Below are 17,963 nucleotides of genomic sequence, written 5' to 3'. Positions count from 1 at the left end.
TGTTCAGGTTCACATTTCCAGACTGCAGTGATGTACCAGGGACCCCCATGTTATGTATAATTCCCTTTGGTATGACCAGACTGGTTTTCAAGAATTTGCCTGCTTCAATGTTTTCCAGCCTGACTGTCAGGGTAGCGATAGACTGGTTAACTGACTCAATATTATAGTAAGACAAGTTTTCCATCTCAATAGGAGATATCTTATGTTTACCTTTTTGAACATGACGAATTTTCAATGTCTATTTTAATTTGGTTTTCGGTTCCCTTCTGTTCCTGCTACTTTAATTTTTTGTGGGATCAGATGTGTCCTAATCATGCAAATATCAGGACCCTCTAGTTCTTGTCTTTTTGTTTGCACATTTGACTATTAGCCTGTGTATTGCATAGTGCACCTGATGCACAGTTTTTAAAGGAAGGTTTCTACATGTCCCTGATAATCGGTATCATGTGATTTCTCTATTGAGATGTTCTAAGGTAAGGAGGAACACCTAGACTTAATCATTGAGGCAAATATGTGTTTACCCCATTAGACAATGCCACTGTGTGAGGAAATCCATTCAGATAGAATTCTCATGTAGCTATAGATGGCAGAGAATAATGGAGAGAACTAAATTAAAGATGCTACAGACCCTGTTTTGCCCTTCTGCCTTTGTCTTTGTATTTTATGCCCATGGTGTATGGCTACTCCTTTGAAGATTGCAGACCACCTGCTTGCAGTCCCCTTGTTAAAAACCATGAACTGTTTTTGTACTAAATTGAAGGAAACTAACAGCTGTGGCACACTTCCTACGTCACTAGATTCTGCGGGTATCAAGTCATAATAACCTGCAGGACATTGATTTAAGCCTAATTCCCATCAGTGACAGCTACAGATGAAAGACGGACGTCTTGGCCCTACAGTCTCAGCACCCAGGAAGTAGCAAAGCTGGACAGCGATCGCCAGCGCATGGTATCGTACTTGCTCCATCAGACGGCGTTGGACATCACAAAACCAAAGTTTCAGTGTAAAAGAGCTAAAGAGAAGGATTCCTGTTGTTGATGGCAGAGCTGTTTTGAGGTTTCATTTCTCTACCTGTCATGTGCTGGTAACCTCTGACAGTGTGCAATCCCTTGAGCCCCTTGGCCTGAGTTTTGGCCACACACCCCCTTTTCTTTTCTCCAACGGAAGAAGGGCAGTGCACCGGAGATTTCAAGTTTGGAAAAAGGCACTATATTTTGGTGCCCATGAAAGAGCAGCTTGAGCGTCCTCTGACACTAAATAATGAGTGTTGGAGTCTGAAAGTGCTGCTGAGCTTGAGCTATTTCCCAATTAATGGTGCTTGGGTCTGCACAAGATGATTTGTGCCCTTGATCAATGAAGAGCACATTGTTTGTAGTATCTGCCACAGAGGAGAGACACTGGTGCATTGCTTTAAGACATTGAGACTTTCGAGTGAGCTGTGGGTGTTTGCCAGGAGGGCACTCCAACTAAGCAGTACTTTTCTCACGAAGAGGCCTGAATTGAGAGGCCCATGCGAAAGAAAACAACAAAAGAAAATTTGATGGACAATAGAAGCCTGCCAGAGAGGCTTTTTGAACGGACTCTGGGCATAGTTGGTTTCACAAGAGGTTTCCGTGTGATTGTATAGACTAGGTGTTAGGAGACTGATTGTTTTGCTGGCATTGTTTTAAAGTACTATTCTGTTTAGTAAAAGCAGAATAAAGTCCATTTTCTGTGGAAAGAGTACCCCCTTTTCACCTTAGAGCATTGATGAGAGTCACCACTGTTCCACCTGAACATACAAAAATTACTGAAATGCAGAGGAGCCCTAAAAATGTTACTAGATAATTTTAGGATTTGCTTTTTGGTTAGGGTTGTGAAAAATTATTATTTCATTTGTAAATAGTGGTCACTACTTTCTCCCGTTGTCTATATGTTCTTAATAACGTGTTTTCTAGTGTCTTTTAAACATGACGTTGTCATTTATGGGTGGGATTGTTTTTCTCTACTCAATTGACTTCTGCACCCACTTCCCAACCTATGTCTTTTCCTACTATTGTTTCTTTGCACTCTTTTCACCCTTTTCCTGAACATTAGCAGGTTAGAAGATCAGAATTTGTAAGCAATTCTGTTGTACAGCTTCTGCATCAACACTAGTTAGTAGTGAACATCACTAATTGTTGGGTGTGTGATCTTATGCCACCTACTGCAGATAGAGGTATTCCTTATTTTGTCCTGCCATATGTGGCCTTTTGTGCTACTTCATGTTCGAGGAGACCTGTCCAGAGAGAGTTACCAAGTACTAGAATTTTGCTCCAGCAACATCTCCATGGCCTTATAAACATAGACCTGGACTCAGATTAGCATGAGAATAGGTTTATTGCCTATGTAAGGGCAAAAGGAGGGTTTGTGGTTCTAAAAATTCTGGACCCATGTAATTTACTTTGCCACAGCAGTACGATTTTAGTATCAAAAGACCGATAATGACTAGTACACTAAGCATGAGCATTTTCGCTCAATTCCAGCAGCGTTTTCACCTCGAAATCGCCATTTTCGTCCTGCACTCGTGGCTCCCATTTTATACACGGCAGCCATTTTAAAAGTTGCCCTCACATAGGCTTATAATACAGTCAGATTTGATTCCAAGGACACGTACACCTTGATTGACTTTTCTCTGACCTGGGCAAGCTGGAACCATTGCCTCAGGCCAAACCTGTTTGGTCAGTCCCTCTCCCAGTGGCCGAATCAGATAGCATCAAGGCACACCATGCCATAAAACCCTTATTATCGCTCACACACCCTACCTAATCTTGCTCACACCTGCACCTGCTCTTTTCTTCCTCTTACTTTACGAGGGGGAGGTGCCCGTTTTTATTGGGGGTCCACACTTATCTGATGTAAAATACTAGGCCTTGCCAGGTAATTTATTATGGGTTGGATGACATGAAATATGAGGTTTCATCATGACACTGTTTTTTCCTTTGTAGTGAAAACATGTGAATGACCAACCAAAATGTCAAGAATGTTTGCCTGAAGCTTAAAAAACTGTATATAAGGAAACCTGACTTTGCATTGAAACACAGTCTCCTGAGAACATACAAATCGTGCTGTTGTACTTCTAGGACACTTGTCAATTGGTTGCAGCCAATAAATTTGATCTTTGACTTCACCTAGAAGACTCTGAGTTTCTGTAGTCTGAATCAGGAAAGTACCCGAGGTCTTTGGGTGTACCCTGGCACCGCTGGGTTACCGGATCAGTACCGGTTCTGAAAAACCCAGTACCTCAGTTATTGTGACTGTTTGTTGAGCTCTGAGTCTCTGCTGCCCCTCACTTCCTCTGTGAGAAGCCTTTGACTGTTCTGGCATGCTACCCTGATTTCAGCAAGGGTATACTTGGCCCTGTTTGCAGAGAAATAGGTAGACGGACCCTACAGGCAAACTTCATCCACTCAGTTCGTAGCTCAGTATCCCTGCTTGCCCTTTGCCCACCTCACCCATGAAGGAGGTCTGGCGCAAGGTTGGAACTAGACTCCTGTCCTGTGGGCCCCCAATCTGCTTATTCCCATGCAAACAAGTCCTCCGTACTTGCCCCTTTCTACTAAGCTGTCCTTACCTGGATTTCCCTCCCTTGAGTTACCATATAAAGGGCAAAGGGGTTAAGTGTGTTTTCCTGAGCTATCGTAGCTGCTTGAGCCTAGAAAGACCTAGGCTTAGAATCCCTGTCGAGTTCTCATCATATCCCTTCTCTCATCCCGCCCTCCAGCCAATCCCCGTGATTCTCTTAATATAATTACATCCCTCCTCAAATTTAGTTACCATTTGCACTCTGAGCTTGGCCCCAAAATCACCCACTGGATTCCTTGGTTTCTACACGTTGAGTTTTTAAATTAATTCCTCCTAATGAGTGTTCTTCTTTTGCTCTGTGGATAGATGCTATAATCCATACACTAGGACTTATTCCTATGGTTGGCTTTTTGCTACTACTGGGTGGTTCCTCCGCCATGTCTGCTTTGTATAATGCAGATTTCTGTAGTTTGCTTCTCTGCCAGTCCTGAGTGGACTCTTCAAACCAATGATGGTTGTATACGGATTGCATCTTTGTCACTCCTAACTGGATTCAACAAAGCATGTAATATAATTGAAGATGTTACCCTTATATAGACAGTTTTCTCTGTCCCCTGTTCTGTTATTTATATTGTGTGATCCAGACCACTCCAAAGATAGTAGGTATCCTACATGGTGCTGCATTAATTCTCATACTTTTCACCTGCACACATACCTGGGGCTACACCACTATACTTTACACTTTAGCCTCTCTGGGCAGACTCATTTTTTGTCCATTAATACATGACCATCTAATTCTTAAGCACCATATTTCCAACTCCTTTTTTTGCTTTAATATAGTCCACAGGTCAGCTACAGTAACTCAGTTAGAGCATGACCGTGGTCCAAATGCAAATCATCAAAAAACTACCCATCTTGGCCACATGGTAAATACTTCAATCTACACGCTTCCATCAAGTAGCATCCTCCCTATATATATGCAATGCGTCTAAAATGGCTATAAAGCATTACTGTAATGCAGGTAACTGGGGAAATACAATATGATACAGCCTTTAACTCTAATTTGAAGTAGCTTAGCCCCACTTGCTATCAAAGCAGATGGTTGCTGAATATGGGAAGGCCTCCAAGTTGGTGTGCAAGGGCAACATGGCATGAAAATGGAGTGGCTAGCATGCCCTTCAGTTATCCAGTACTACCCCGTTATTCCAAGGGGGCATGAATATGTAGGTATGTTGTGATGTACAGATATCCACTGAAACTTCCTAACTTGGCCCCTGGCTGGAATTGTCTTGTTGGACTCCAACAACTGTCTGTTCCTAACCTGCTTTTACGGATTGAAGAATGATTCTTCCATCCTCCTTCAGTTGATTGTGGAGAGTGAAGTGCTCTTCGGCCTTCTCACAGAACTCGGCCTGAAATATTTCAGCACCTTTTTTGTGTCATAGTTTTGATTTGCATTTAATGGCCTCCATGTCTCTTCTCGCTATCCCCAGATCTAGCAGGATTGGTTCTATGGTTGAAATCTTTGATCACATTGCCTGTTATGATCATCCCAAGAAGATGGCTGACCTGAGAACGCAGCTCTTAATGGTGCAGGAAACTTGTCATCCGTCCTGATGAGAATTTCACTTGTGATTGCCAAGAGCTCCAATTTGAAGCCCAGAAACTTTGCTTCCTCTCTTTCAGGTTTAGGCTTTCTCCGGATCCTTGCACAAGTAAATGCTTTTGGCATCGCAGATTGCAGTGCCTACCCTTCTGTCAAAGACAGTCCATTTATCAATACTTTTTTCTCTGATCCATCCCTTGTCTTTGATCCTGTCTTCCAGTGGGACTCTCAAATCTCTATGTTGACTAAGCTTGAGAGTCACCTTCTTGTAGGAAAACTATATGGAACAATCCAGACACCGAATATGCCAGTACCATTGAGGACATTGACCATGCATATACTTCTCTTTCATGGCCAAGGCCCATCATGTCTAGGCTGGTGTGGATGTCTGTCAAAGCTACATGTCTTCAGGCAGACAAGGGAATTTGGAAGAAGTCCAATTCTGAGCCTGGAAATACGATTTTCAAAGGACGTCATAGAATCTAGATAGTACTAAAAACTCTTAAATGCTCCTCAATAAAAGAGACAGTCTTCTCCAATAGGATTCCAAGGCTTGATTCATTGTAAGGGCATAGTTATATTATTCACACTTACTTACTTTTTAACACAAAGGGAAACCCAGTAATTACCAGAGATCTGGGACAACTGGTAGAACAAGGAACAGAGGTCTCTGCTTGAAGGACTTTGCAGAAGTCATGTGCCGACAAACTGCAGTTTTAATCAGTTAAACAATGAAAGTCACAAAAATGGCACAGTGAGTGGCAGTGCAGAACAACGTGCTTCCTCATAAGTAACACACATGTAATAAATGTGGCAAAATAACAAGGACAACAAAGCCCACCATAACAAATTGCATATTCAAAAGTGGATCTGTGGTATAATCAGTTGACAGCATTTCAATCTTCAACAAATATCAGAAACATCATCAGGACTCTTAACACCTATCATGACCTGAGACCATTTCAGCAGGCATTAGAAATTGAAGAAGAAAGCAGAGTGAGTAAGACAAAAGAAATACAAGTTTGATCCAGATTCAGAAAAGGGGGAAATGGGTGAGCTCGCATGAGAAATGTAATGACTCCCCAGTAGACATCCGTAGGAAAATTATTAGAATAACTTGTGAAAGGTGGTAATAGTGGAATATGCTCTTCAAAGGTTATCTTGATATCACATAAAGGGATTCCAGTGCAATTCTCCTGGTGAATATTAATTTGCTGACAGTTTAGCTGAAGCCAGGACGGACTCTGTTGACCAGGAGTCATAGCGGCAGGAGGCGCCAGCGTTCCAGCGTGAGGCAAAGGATGCCAGCGCTATATAGCACAACAAAGGCTCCTGCTGCGCAGGACAGTTTTTGCTGAAGCCAGGAGGGACTCTGTTGACCAGGAGTCATAGTAGCAGGAGGCACCAATGTTCCAGTGTGAGGGAAATGCTACCACATCCCCCATCAGTGCAATATAGCATGACAAAGGCTGTTACTGCACAGGATGCCCTTGGGCGAAGCTCAGACCAAGAATGGGCCCATCTGCACCCGTTAGAGCCTTGAAGAGGGTCGGCTAGGCCACTCCTCTTGGCCCCCATACCTGAGGTGCATGTTGCCCTTTTACATTGTGACATCACTAGAGATTTTCATCTCCCTGTGGATCATGGGCAGAGCTAATCAATGTGTGGAAGAGAAAGGCAGGGGGAGTTCCTGGTACATATTATGCTCCCATTGCAACAACCTCTGTTGACAGGATTATTCAGAGAGCTGTTAATGTTATTAGCAATGAGGTTGGTATCACTGAATGTATACTCTCTTTTAACGGGATGTTGCCACACAGCACGCTGTCTGTTTCATCCAGCTCAGAGCTCCTTCTTACAAACACACCTGTTCGTTTGCCCCCGTCATCAGCAGAGACGAATATAGACTCGGCTTGCTCTTTTGTAGCCCCCACCTCAAGGCCTAGTCCTCTTCCCCTCATTGCCACAAAACGTCAAAAGCGAGCAGTGAAGCCCCCAACAGTTGAAATGGCCATTCAAACATAGCCCTCCATCACATTGTTCTGTGACAGCATTGATTCCAACCCACTCTCACACTCCGCTAACGGCCCTGCAGTCGGATTCCTCTGAGGTAAGGAGTTTGCTGGAGGGCCACATGGATTATATCAAGAAACATATGCGTGTGGAGTTGTCTCTGCTAATTGCGAAGCTGGAAGCAATTGAGAGCTTGTTCAAGGGTACAAACCACCTAGTGGAACAGCAGTCACAGTCTTCTAGATCTCCAGATCCTGATAAGAAGAGCAGTGAAAGGCGTCTTCACGCTGATCCAGCTCACTGCTCCTCCCATCTTATGGTCAACACTTCCACCAGCGCTACAACTGCCAGCTCAAGTCGGGAGCCCCTTTCTGACAATATCGCATCAAGTATTGCACCCATCTTCCAGCAATAAGCTGTTCCACAGCAAAGTATAACCAAAAGGGATCAAATTGTAACTGCCCATCCAGTCCAAGGACGGGATCAAGTTGTAACACAGCCAGTGGTTAGCCTCCCCCAAGCCTCCTGTCCCGACGTGCTTGTTCTAGCTGAAGCCTGTGAGAAAGTAGCCTCTTTCTAGCATGGTTACCCCCACTTTTGGCCTGTTTGTGAATGTGTGTCAGTGTGTTTTTACTGTGTCACTGGGATCCTGCTACCCAGGACCCCAGTGCTCATAGTGAAAACCCTATATGTCAGTGTGTTTTGCCTGTCTCACTGGGATCCTGCTCGCCAGGACCCCAGTGCTCATAGTTTGTGGCCTAATGTGTGTCTGTGTGTGTGTGTGTGTGTGTATAGTGCTTAACTGTGTCACTGAGGCTCTGCTAACCAGAACCTCAGTGCTAATGCTCTCTCCACTTTAAAATTTGTCACTATAGGTTACTGACTTCATTTACCAATTTCAATTGGCACACTGGATCCCCCTTATAAGCCCTAGTATATGATAACTAGGTACCCGGGGCATTGGGGTTCAAGGAGATCCTTATCGGGCGCAGCATTTCTTTTGCCACCCACAAGGAGCTCAGTCAAACCCTTTCACAGCCATTTTCACTGCACTTAAGTAACTTATAAGTCACCTATATGTCTAACCTTCATTTAATGAAGGCTAGGTGCAAAGTTACTAAGTGTGAGGGCACCCTTGCACTAGCAAAGGTGCCCCCACATAGTTCTCGGCCAATTCCCGGGACTTTGTGAGTGTGGGGACGCCATTACACGTGTGCACTACATATAGGTCCAATATCTATATGTAGCTTCACAATGGTAACTCCGAATAGGCCATGTAACATGTCCAAGATCATGGAATTGTCCCCCCATTCCAAATCTGGGATTGAAGAGCCAATTCCATGCATCCTGGGGGCTCCACCATGGACCCCCAGTACTGCCAAACCAGCTCTCGGAGGCTTGCAATGCAGCTACAGCTGCTGCCACCTCACCGACAGGGTTCTGCCCTCCTGGGGTCTGAGTAGCTCAGTCCCAGGAAGGCAGAACAAAGCATTTCCTTTGGGAGCAGGGTGTTACACCCTCTCCCTTTGGAAAAAGATGTTACAGGCTGGGGAGGGGTAGCCTCCCCAGCCTCTAGAAATGCTTTGTGCCCTACTTGCATAAGCTAGTCTACACTAGTTCAGGGCCCAGTCCCTGCTCTGGCGCGAAACTGGACAAAGGAAAGGGGAGTGACCACTACCCTGTCCATCACCACCCCAGGGGTGGTGCCCAGAGCACCTCCATTGTGTCCCAGACATCAGCCATCTTGTTTTCCAAGGTGCGGGACACTCTGGAGCCTCTGAGTGGCCAGTGAGACTCCTACTGATAAGTCCATACCTGATAAGGTAGCCAATCCCCCTCTCTGGGCTATTTAGCCTCTCTCCTGTGGGTTCTCTTCAGATTCTACTTGCATGTTTCCAGCAGGAATCCTCTGCAACTAGTACTTCATCCTCTCACCTCGGATCAACCGTAGACTGCTCCAGGAACCGCTGTAACAGCAACAAAGTATCCAGATGGGCTACTTTTCCTCTGCAACTTTTGCTCCAGCTAGCAACTGCAACAGTTTCCATGGTGTGCTCGCTCTGGGGACTCCCTGTCTTCACCCTGCACCAGAAGGATCGAAGAAATCTCCTGCTCAAGCAGGCACCTTCTAAGCCGACAACCGCTTCTCTTGGACTCCTCTCCTGGCGACGAGCGTGCTCCATGGAACAAAGAGGGTGGACCCCTTCGATACAGACTGTCCTGAGGTTCCACTGTCCCAATTTGGAGGAGGTAAAGCCTTGCCTTCTCCAACAATGACAGTACCCCTGTGCACCGCATCTTCTTCACCTCCTGAGGCCTCTGTGCACTATATGCAAAATTCCTTTGTGCACAGCCTGGCCTAGGTCCTCAGCACTCTATCCTGCGACGCTGAACTAGCTGAGATGACCTTCAGCGGCGTGGGACCCTCCTTTGTAGTGCTGCACCAACCGCATTTTGCACCTCCTTTGTCCCCGTGTCCTGGGACTCCCGTGGGTTCTGTCTGATCTTCTGAGGGCTCTCTGAAGTGCTGAGAGCCCCCTCTTCCTCCTCACACAGAGTTGAGACCCCCAGGTCCCTCCTGGGTCTAGACAGTGCCACTTTGATGCAAAATGCAACTTTACCGGAACCAAGGCTTGTTGGAGGAATCCAGCGCCAAAACTCACATGCATCCAACTTCTCTTCGTCGGACATCCAGTGCATCACGCATGAACCAGCTGACATCTTCCTTGGGTGCCTTTCTGCAGCCCTTGTCCAACCGGGGACTCTTCTTTTGCACCCTCTTCTGGGTTGGCAGGGGCTCCTGTCTTCTTGGAACTTCTTCCGACTTCTGGACATGGTCTCCTTCCTTTGCAGGTCCTCAGGTCCAGGAATCCACCATTTGTTGTTTGCAGTCTTGCTTGGTTCTTGCAATACCTCTAATCACGACTTGTAGTGTGTCCTAAGGAAACTTGCAGGACTTTACTCCTGCTTTTCTGGGCTCTGGCGTGGGGTATTTTACTTACCTTTGCTGTATTCTTACTCTCCCAGCGATTCTCTACACACTACACTTGTCTAAGAGGGAATTTGTGATTCGCATTCCACTTTCTTAGTATATAGTTTGTGTTGCCCCTAGACCTATTTTCTCCCATTGCATTCTATATAGCATTTCTTATTGTTTGCACTATCCTATGCCTAAATACTTACCTTTTTTTGGTGTCTAGTGTATATATTGTGTATAATACTTACCTCCAAAAGGAGTATTGCCTCTAAGATATTTTGGCCTTGTGTCACCCATGTAAACTACCTTTATTTTTGGTAACACTGAGTATTGTTTTTACTTGTGTTTAAGTACTGTGTAACTATAAGTGGTATTGCAGGAGCTTTGCATGTCTCCTAGTTCAGCCTATGCTGCTCTTCTATAGCTACCTCTATCACCCTAAGCTGCTAGAACACTACTGCATTTCACTAATAATGATAACTGGACCTGGTGTAAGGTGTAAGTACCCAAGGTACCCACTACAAACCAGGCCAGCCTCCTACAAAGACCCACCTTTGTGGGGGGCCAGAGGGAGACCCACAATGACTTGTTCAACAATATTTTGCATTGTTTGGGGCACTATAGGAATTTCCCATCATATATGGCAGATAAGATCTTATTGGTTGGAAAGGTGGGTTTGATTGACCCTGGCCAGTCAACTGGCAAGGTGGCTGTGTTATTGGAAATTTTAATTCCCCCACTCTGGTACGTAACTTACACTACGGCTACAGCCAGTGGTTCTCTAGCAGCATTGTTCCACTTTTGTTGGGTTACTTTTATGAAAATGTTTCTGTTGCTCCAAAGACAGAAAGTTAGGCTTAGTTTGGCTCCTCTAAATGTTCTGTTTTTAGGCCACCAGTTGCCCCTTTGCATGGGGTACTACCTATAATCGCTTTGTCAGATATTGCCTGACTCAGCCCAGGGCGGGAGTGAATCCATCTGTGAAACTGATTGTAACCCAGTGTTTGTGAACCATCCTCCATATATTAGATTAATCTCTTGGAATGTTGCAGGGCTATTACCGGAGTGGGGTGCTTTTGTTAACACATTAAATGTTTGTCCTTTTCAGGAAACCTGGTCTCCTACCCCATTGCATCAGTCAGTGTTTTCTTCTTACAGTCGGAGTGCCACTTCCACTGGGAAAGGTAGACCTTCAGGGGGCATCACAATCCGGGTCAAAACTATCTTGAAGTGTAAAATAAGGGAAACCGCACTAGGATCACTTCACCTGATGTGCTTCAGCCTGATCTCACCAAATACCATAGCCTGTTGTATTTATAACATCTGTTGTAGACCTACAGCAAATAAATTAGAATCTGACATAATTGATGAGCTTGCTGCACACCTGATTGCCGTTCTAGTTGAGGCCTTTAAGATTGTGGGGTGAGACTTTAATTGTCAGTTTGAGCCATTAGGCGTGCAACCCAGAGTACATTTTCCAGAGAAAGACCATTTTTGGTCTATTCTGGAGTTGGCACTTCCAGCTTTTAAAAGATGGCCACCCCTTGCAACCCAACTCAGTTCTCATAAACTGAACCAGGGCCTCAGAGCCTGTAATGGCAGGACAAACTCTGATAAGGAGGGTAACCACATGTTTCATCGGCTAAAGAGTACAAGTGTTATAGATTACATTCTACTTGATATTCGGCTGTGGCCCAATTTAGTTGATATGGTCATTATTACTCATTTAGACAGTAATCACAATGCATTAGCTTTAGACCTGAAGTTGTTAGATCCTGTTGCACGTTCTATCCAAAAGGAGCCACCCCCCCACCCCCCTTAGAAGGATGGTCCTATCCACTAATAAATGCATGGTAAAGTGGAGCTTAATGTCACAATCGTCAGACTCAGTTGCCAATTTGTACAAATTGGTTGCTGAAAGCATTGGGGAAGCTATGCTTCTACTTGAGCAGTCTACACAAGAAAGGGAAATATTGACTGATCTTTATAATATTCATTCACGATTGTTTAAAAACTTGAGAAATTTATTTTTCATGTAACTGAGTTACCCAGTCAAGTTATATGACCTCCCACTTGGTATGAGAACTAATGTAGTGAGGCATGAGTAGCGCTATTTAGCGCCATCAAGCAACAAGATAGATTCAGGATTCAAGCATCTAGGCAAGCCTAAAACTTGCCATTAATGAAGCCGAGAGAGCATGGGAAGTTAGGAAATGGGATGGTCTGTTAGTCGCAACCAAGAGAGGTGACACAACATTTTGGATTGTTGTTGCGACGCTCAGTGTGGAGGGTTACCTCCCGATAGAAAACCACATACAAATGTCTGATTGTATTCAGCGTTATATTCCTAAATAGAGTCACTCAAACCCCCTGATCCGGTGCCTGGAAGTTGGGGCGCCGTCCTTGGTAGGCCCTGTTGTTTTGCCTGATGGCCAACATGACTTCTTACATCTTAGTGCAAAAGAAGTTTCTCTAGCAAAAAGCAAAACAGTCCCTCACAAGCCACATGGACTAGATAAGGTACCTGGGGACCTTTTCAGGATAGACCCTAGGTGTGAAATCCTTATTTTGTTCTATTTTATAGCACAGTACTGAGAGGAACTCCCTTTCCTCCTTCCTGGTCTGGGGCTGAACAATGTGTAAGAAAGGCGACTGTGACCATCCAACTAACTGCAGACCGATTAGAGTAGATTACAAGAATGGATGAATGCCACACAGATACTGACCCCACTTCAGGCTGGCTTTAGGGATCATGTTAGTACGATAGATTATGTTTTTCATTTCCTGGTGTTATATTGCAAGTTTGTCCACATAGATCGTGGGCGCCTCTATGTAGTGTTCATTGACTTGAAGTCTGTGATTTATCTTGAATCTTGCCCTAAGCTGTGGCAGATCTTAGCTGACAAAGGCATGCCACACTACCTGTTGAACATGACTTGGGAGGTTTACGATAACAATTGTGCCCAAGTTAGATGTGGACAGAGGGAAGAGCTAACAGACCTATTCCCAATTAACAGGGGGGGTACGACATGGGTGAGTTCTTGCACCTACACTTTTTACACTTTGTATTAATGATTTGGTGGCTTACGTGAGGCAAATCAGATGCTCTATGTCTTCCAGGCACCAGGGTCCCGGCCCTGATGTTTGCAGATGATTCGCTGCTCCTGTCGAGGTCCCCTATGGGCCACCAAAAAACTTTTGAACAGATTTGACTCCTTTTGTAATCTCAGGGGATTAGAGAAAGACATAGCTAAGACCAAATATATGGTCTTTAACCCTTGTAATTCCACATGCCCAAACCTGCAATTAGAGGGTCCTCACTGGAACCTGTTGGTACATTTGATTATTTGGGGGTAATATTCACTGAAAACTTTGATTGGCGGAGCACCTAGTAAGATGCAAACTGAAAATAGATCAAATTGCAGACGGAATAGTGAAGATGCAGAAGGGCTCACATTTTTGCCCTAATGCATCAGGCTTACAAGTCTACAACTACCAGACACTTGGATCTGCTCTTTATGGTTCAGAGCTGTGGGAATACAGGAATGTGTCTACTCTTCGTGCAGCAGAAAATAGTTTTATGCACCAACTTATGGGCTAACCTCCCAGTATGCCATTCATCCCCTTGAGGCTGGACGAGGCGCAAGAAAGTGCCATGGATAAAGTGAGTTTAAGATCCATTCTATTTTGGAAAAGAATATGGGCCACTCCAGAATTTGTCTCCTACTTGACAAGCCTATCCAAGATATTGCAACTGCCAGCAGCTAGTAAAATTCCATGGCTGAAGCATGTGAAGGTGACTTTATCAAATATTGGCCTGGCATGCCTATGGGGAACTCCTTTGGAAGCCAGTTCGATCTCTAAGGCCCAAGTTAAGTCAGCCTTCTTGCAATTTAAGTAGAATGTAATACATCGCCAGGCCAACTTGGGCTCTTTGACTATGTCATTTCTGTTGCAGAAGGATAATATTTAAGCTAGAACAGTTTCTAGATGAAATAGAGCTGCCGCTGGTTAGAAAGCTTTAACTGGAACTTAAATTTAGGAATCAGCCCATTGCTAGCTTCACCACCAGTTTGGGTTGTACCCCTAGGTCCAGCACAGTAATGTGCCCTTCTTGCTCTGACTTGGTTGAAACACTCAAGAATGTGCTATTTTGTCTGCCCGGCATATTGGAGCGCCAGGAAAAGAATGGATTGTGCCCATCTGTTGCAATATTGGGACTGTGGTATATAGGGAGGCAGTGAGAATCCTAAGAACCAACACCAGACAATGGGTGGTCATCGGCGACCTCACAGTTCCTGACGGCCATGTGGCTTCTGGCAGCTAGCAGGAGCAGCAGTTCTTAGGCGTTGGGGAATGGCTGAAAGAAACATATTTCCGCCCTGAACTCTAGCTTAAGAATATTGATGTGCCTTATGATGGAGAGACTTTGCTTGGAAACCATGTTACGATGCTTTACAATCCATCAAGACAGATACGGACACAGCATGATCCTCAGGTGTCCTACAACAAGGAAGAACCCAGCCTTTTCATGGTGTTAGAGGTGTTTTCTCTTCTAGTGGTGAATATCTGCCTTATTGTTATCAACCCTGCCAAACCGATTCAGCAGGTTTACAGCGAACAATACCGTTCTCAACAATATAAACAGTCCCCACCCTCAGCCTATTCCAGGCAAGTACCTTGAAGAAAGAAAGAGGTACAACCACAGTTGCAGACATCTTTTAGTCGCCAGTGATATTATCTTGGCACCGGCTTTGAGCCCCTTCCAACTTGTAGGGGAACAATATTCAAGTTTTACAAAAATTGGAGGTCTGTTACTAAAGACCCCTGAGACCTGGAATTAGTACAAAGAGGCACATCATACAATTTCTCACCATGCCACCCACACACCCACTCTAAAAAAAATAACAATACAACATCTTTCACAATTAAAATTGGAAATAAAAGTTACAGAAAATAGCTATAGAGATCTTGTCATACTCCCAGTAACTTGAGTTTCTACTCAATTTATTTCCTCATAAGAAAGGAAATACATGGAGACTGCTAGATTTAAGATGGCTAAACAAATTCCTAAAGAAGCAGTGATTTTGGATAGCCACTCTTCCAAAACTTTTCCAGCAGTTAAAAAAAGATTACATGACACCTCTAGACTTCCAGGATGATTAATTCCACCTCCCTGTGTATCCATCTCACAGAAAGTACTTAAGATTCAAAGTGGCTGGTTGCTATAACCAGTTCAGAGTCCTCTCTCTTGGCATCAGATCTGCTCCACACATTTTCACCAAATGCATGGCCATATTGGCAGGTTTTCTTAGAAGACTGGATCCATCAAATTTGCTCTTACTTGGACATTTGGATTGCCAATGCCCACTCCTTTTTGTCTTAAGTTTTTCAACACCCTAATTTTAACGCTCAACAGGTCCAAATCCTCCTTAACATCAAGAAAGACAATAACTTTTCTGTGAGCATCCCTAAACACAGACCAGGGCAAGGCTTTTCCTTCAAAGGAAAGAGTACAAAGAATACCCACAATTGCTCAGAAGCTTCCTAAAAAAGAACCTACATTGGTACGCATGTAGCAATCCTATCCCGGCATAATGTCACTCTACATCCCTTTGATTGCAAATTAAAGGCTGGGAATGCAACAGTTCCAGGAAGAACTAGATAGTTAGTGGTCACACGTTCAAGGATCTTTCAAAGACATTGTCAAGATCACGAAGAAAATTAAATAAGTAATACCCTGGTGGCCAAGAATAAACAATATATTGACAGGACAGACCTTTCTCCTTTCACCCCCCTATATTTGTAATTACTGATGATGCCTCCCTAGAAGGTTAGGATTTAGGTTTTTGAGATGTCCACTTTCCATTGATCTCTCAGATTCATAACAATTTCTTGGTACTGCAAGCCTTATCCTTAGGACTACAGTCCTTCCGCTCGAGGATTTCAGGATCCTTTTACTGGTACTCACGAAGACAGCACAACAACTAGATAAACAAGCAGAGAGGTACAAAGTCAAGACCACTGTCCAGAGAAGCACAAAAGATTTGGAAGTGGACAATGTAGGAAAGTACCATTTTTCTTGGCATGTTACACCCAATTTTACCTGTATGTCAGTATGTTTTTGTCTGCCTCACTGGGATCCTGCTGGTCAGGACCCCAATGCTCATAGTGTATGGCCTAATGTGTGTGCTGTGTATAGTGCTTAACTGTGTCACTGAGGCTCTGCTAATCAGAACCTCAGTGCTTATGCTCTGTCTGCTTTTAAATTTGGCGCTGTAGGCTAGTGACTTCATTTACCAACTTCTATTGGCACACTGGACCCCCCCTTATAAGTCCCTAGTATATGATACCTAGGTAACCAGGGCATTGGGGTTCCAGGAGATCCTTATGGGCTGCAGCATTTATTTTGCCACCCATAAGGAGCTCAGACAAATCCTTTCACAGGACTGCCACTGCAGCCTGCGTGAAGTAGTGCACACATTATTTCACAGCCATTTTCACTGCACTTAAGTAACTTATAAGTCACCTATATGCCTAACCTTCATTTAATGAAGGCTAGGTGCAAAGTTACTAACTAAGTGTGAGGGCACCCTTGCACTAGCAAAGGTGCCCCCACATAGTTCAGGGCCACTTCCTGGGACTTTGTGAGTGCGTGGACGCCATTACACATGTGCACTACATAGAGGTCAATACCTATATATAGCTTCACAATGGTAACTCCGAATATGGCCATGTAAGGTGTCTAAGATCATGGAATTGTCCCCCATTCCAAATCTGGTATTGGGGAGCCAATTCCATGCTCCGTGGGGGCTCCACCATGGACCCGCAGTACTGCCCAACCAGCTCTCCGAGGCTTACAATGCAGCTACAGCTGCTGCCACCTCACAGACAGGGTTCTGCCCTCCTGGGGTCTGAGCAGCTCAGTCGTAGAAAGGCAGAACAAAGCATTTCCTTCAGGAGCAAGGTGTTAAACCCTCCCCCTTTGGAAATAGGTGTTACAGGTTGGGGAGTGGTAGCCTCCCCGAGCCTCTGGAAATGCTTTGAAGGGCACAGATGGTGCCCTCCTTGTATAAACCAGTCTACACCGGTTCAGGGACCCCTTCTCCCCTGCTCTGGCACGAAACTAGACAAATGAAAGTGGAGTGACCACTTCCCTATCCATCACCACCCCAGGGGTGGTGTCCAGAGCTCCTCCAGTGTGTCCAGTCTTCAGCCATCTTGCTTTGCAAGGTTTGGGGGCACTCTGGAGGCCTATGAGTGGACAGTTCCAGTAGGTGACGTCAGAGACCCCTCCTGATAGGTCCATACCTGATAAGGTAGCCAATCCCCCTTTCAGGGCTATTTAGGGTCTCTCCTGTGGGTTCTCTTGAGATTCTGCTTGCAAGTTTCCTTCAGGAATCCTCTGCAACAACTTCAGACTCTTCTGACCTCGGATCAACCGCAGCCTGCTCCAAGAAACGCTGTAACTGCAACAAAGTGTCTACAAGAGACACTTTTCTTCAGCAACCTCAGCTCCAAGTTAGCAACTGCAACAGTTTCGACGGTGTGCACGCTCTGGGGACTCCCTGTCTTCATCCTGTACCAGAAGGACCGAAGAAATCTCCTGTGGAGTGACAAAACCACTCCCCTGCTCCAAGCAGGCACCTTCCAAGGCGACGACCTGTACCCTGGGACTCCTCTCACGGTAACGAGCGTGCTCCTAAGAACACAGAGGGTGGACATCATCGACATAGACTGTCCTGAGGTCCTGCTGACGCAATTTGGAGGAGGTAAGACCTTGTCTTCCCCGAGAACGACGGTACCCCTGTGTATTCTGTCTTC

At 44.9% G+C, this 17,963-nt stretch overlaps 1 protein-coding gene across 3 annotated transcripts in view; it reads left to right on the top strand.

Moving 5' to 3' along the window:
- The window catches only part of SLC25A36 (solute carrier family 25 member 36), a 1,333,693-nt gene that overhangs the window by 984,107 nt on the left and 331,623 nt on the right, over nucleotides 1-17,963 (top strand). The window contains exon 8 of one of the 3 annotated variants that reach the window (XM_069213672.1): nucleotides 761-1,502. The exons of the other annotated variants lie outside the window; for them this stretch is intronic. Coding sequence (XP_069069773.1) covers nucleotides 761-768 — 8 coding nt within the window. The 3' untranslated portion in view covers nucleotides 769-1,502. Of the gene's footprint in view, nucleotides 1-760; nucleotides 1,503-17,963 lie in introns of those variants that run through there. 3 annotated transcript variants of the gene reach the window in all.

Source organism: Pleurodeles waltl, chromosome 11 (assembly GCF_031143425.1).
Source record: "Pleurodeles waltl isolate 20211129_DDA chromosome 11, aPleWal1.hap1.20221129, whole genome shotgun sequence".
NCBI lineage: Eukaryota > Metazoa > Chordata > Amphibia > Caudata > Salamandridae > Pleurodeles > Pleurodeles waltl.
Note: the sequence above shows the minus strand (reverse complement) of the source record. Positions and strands in the feature narration are given on the sequence as shown.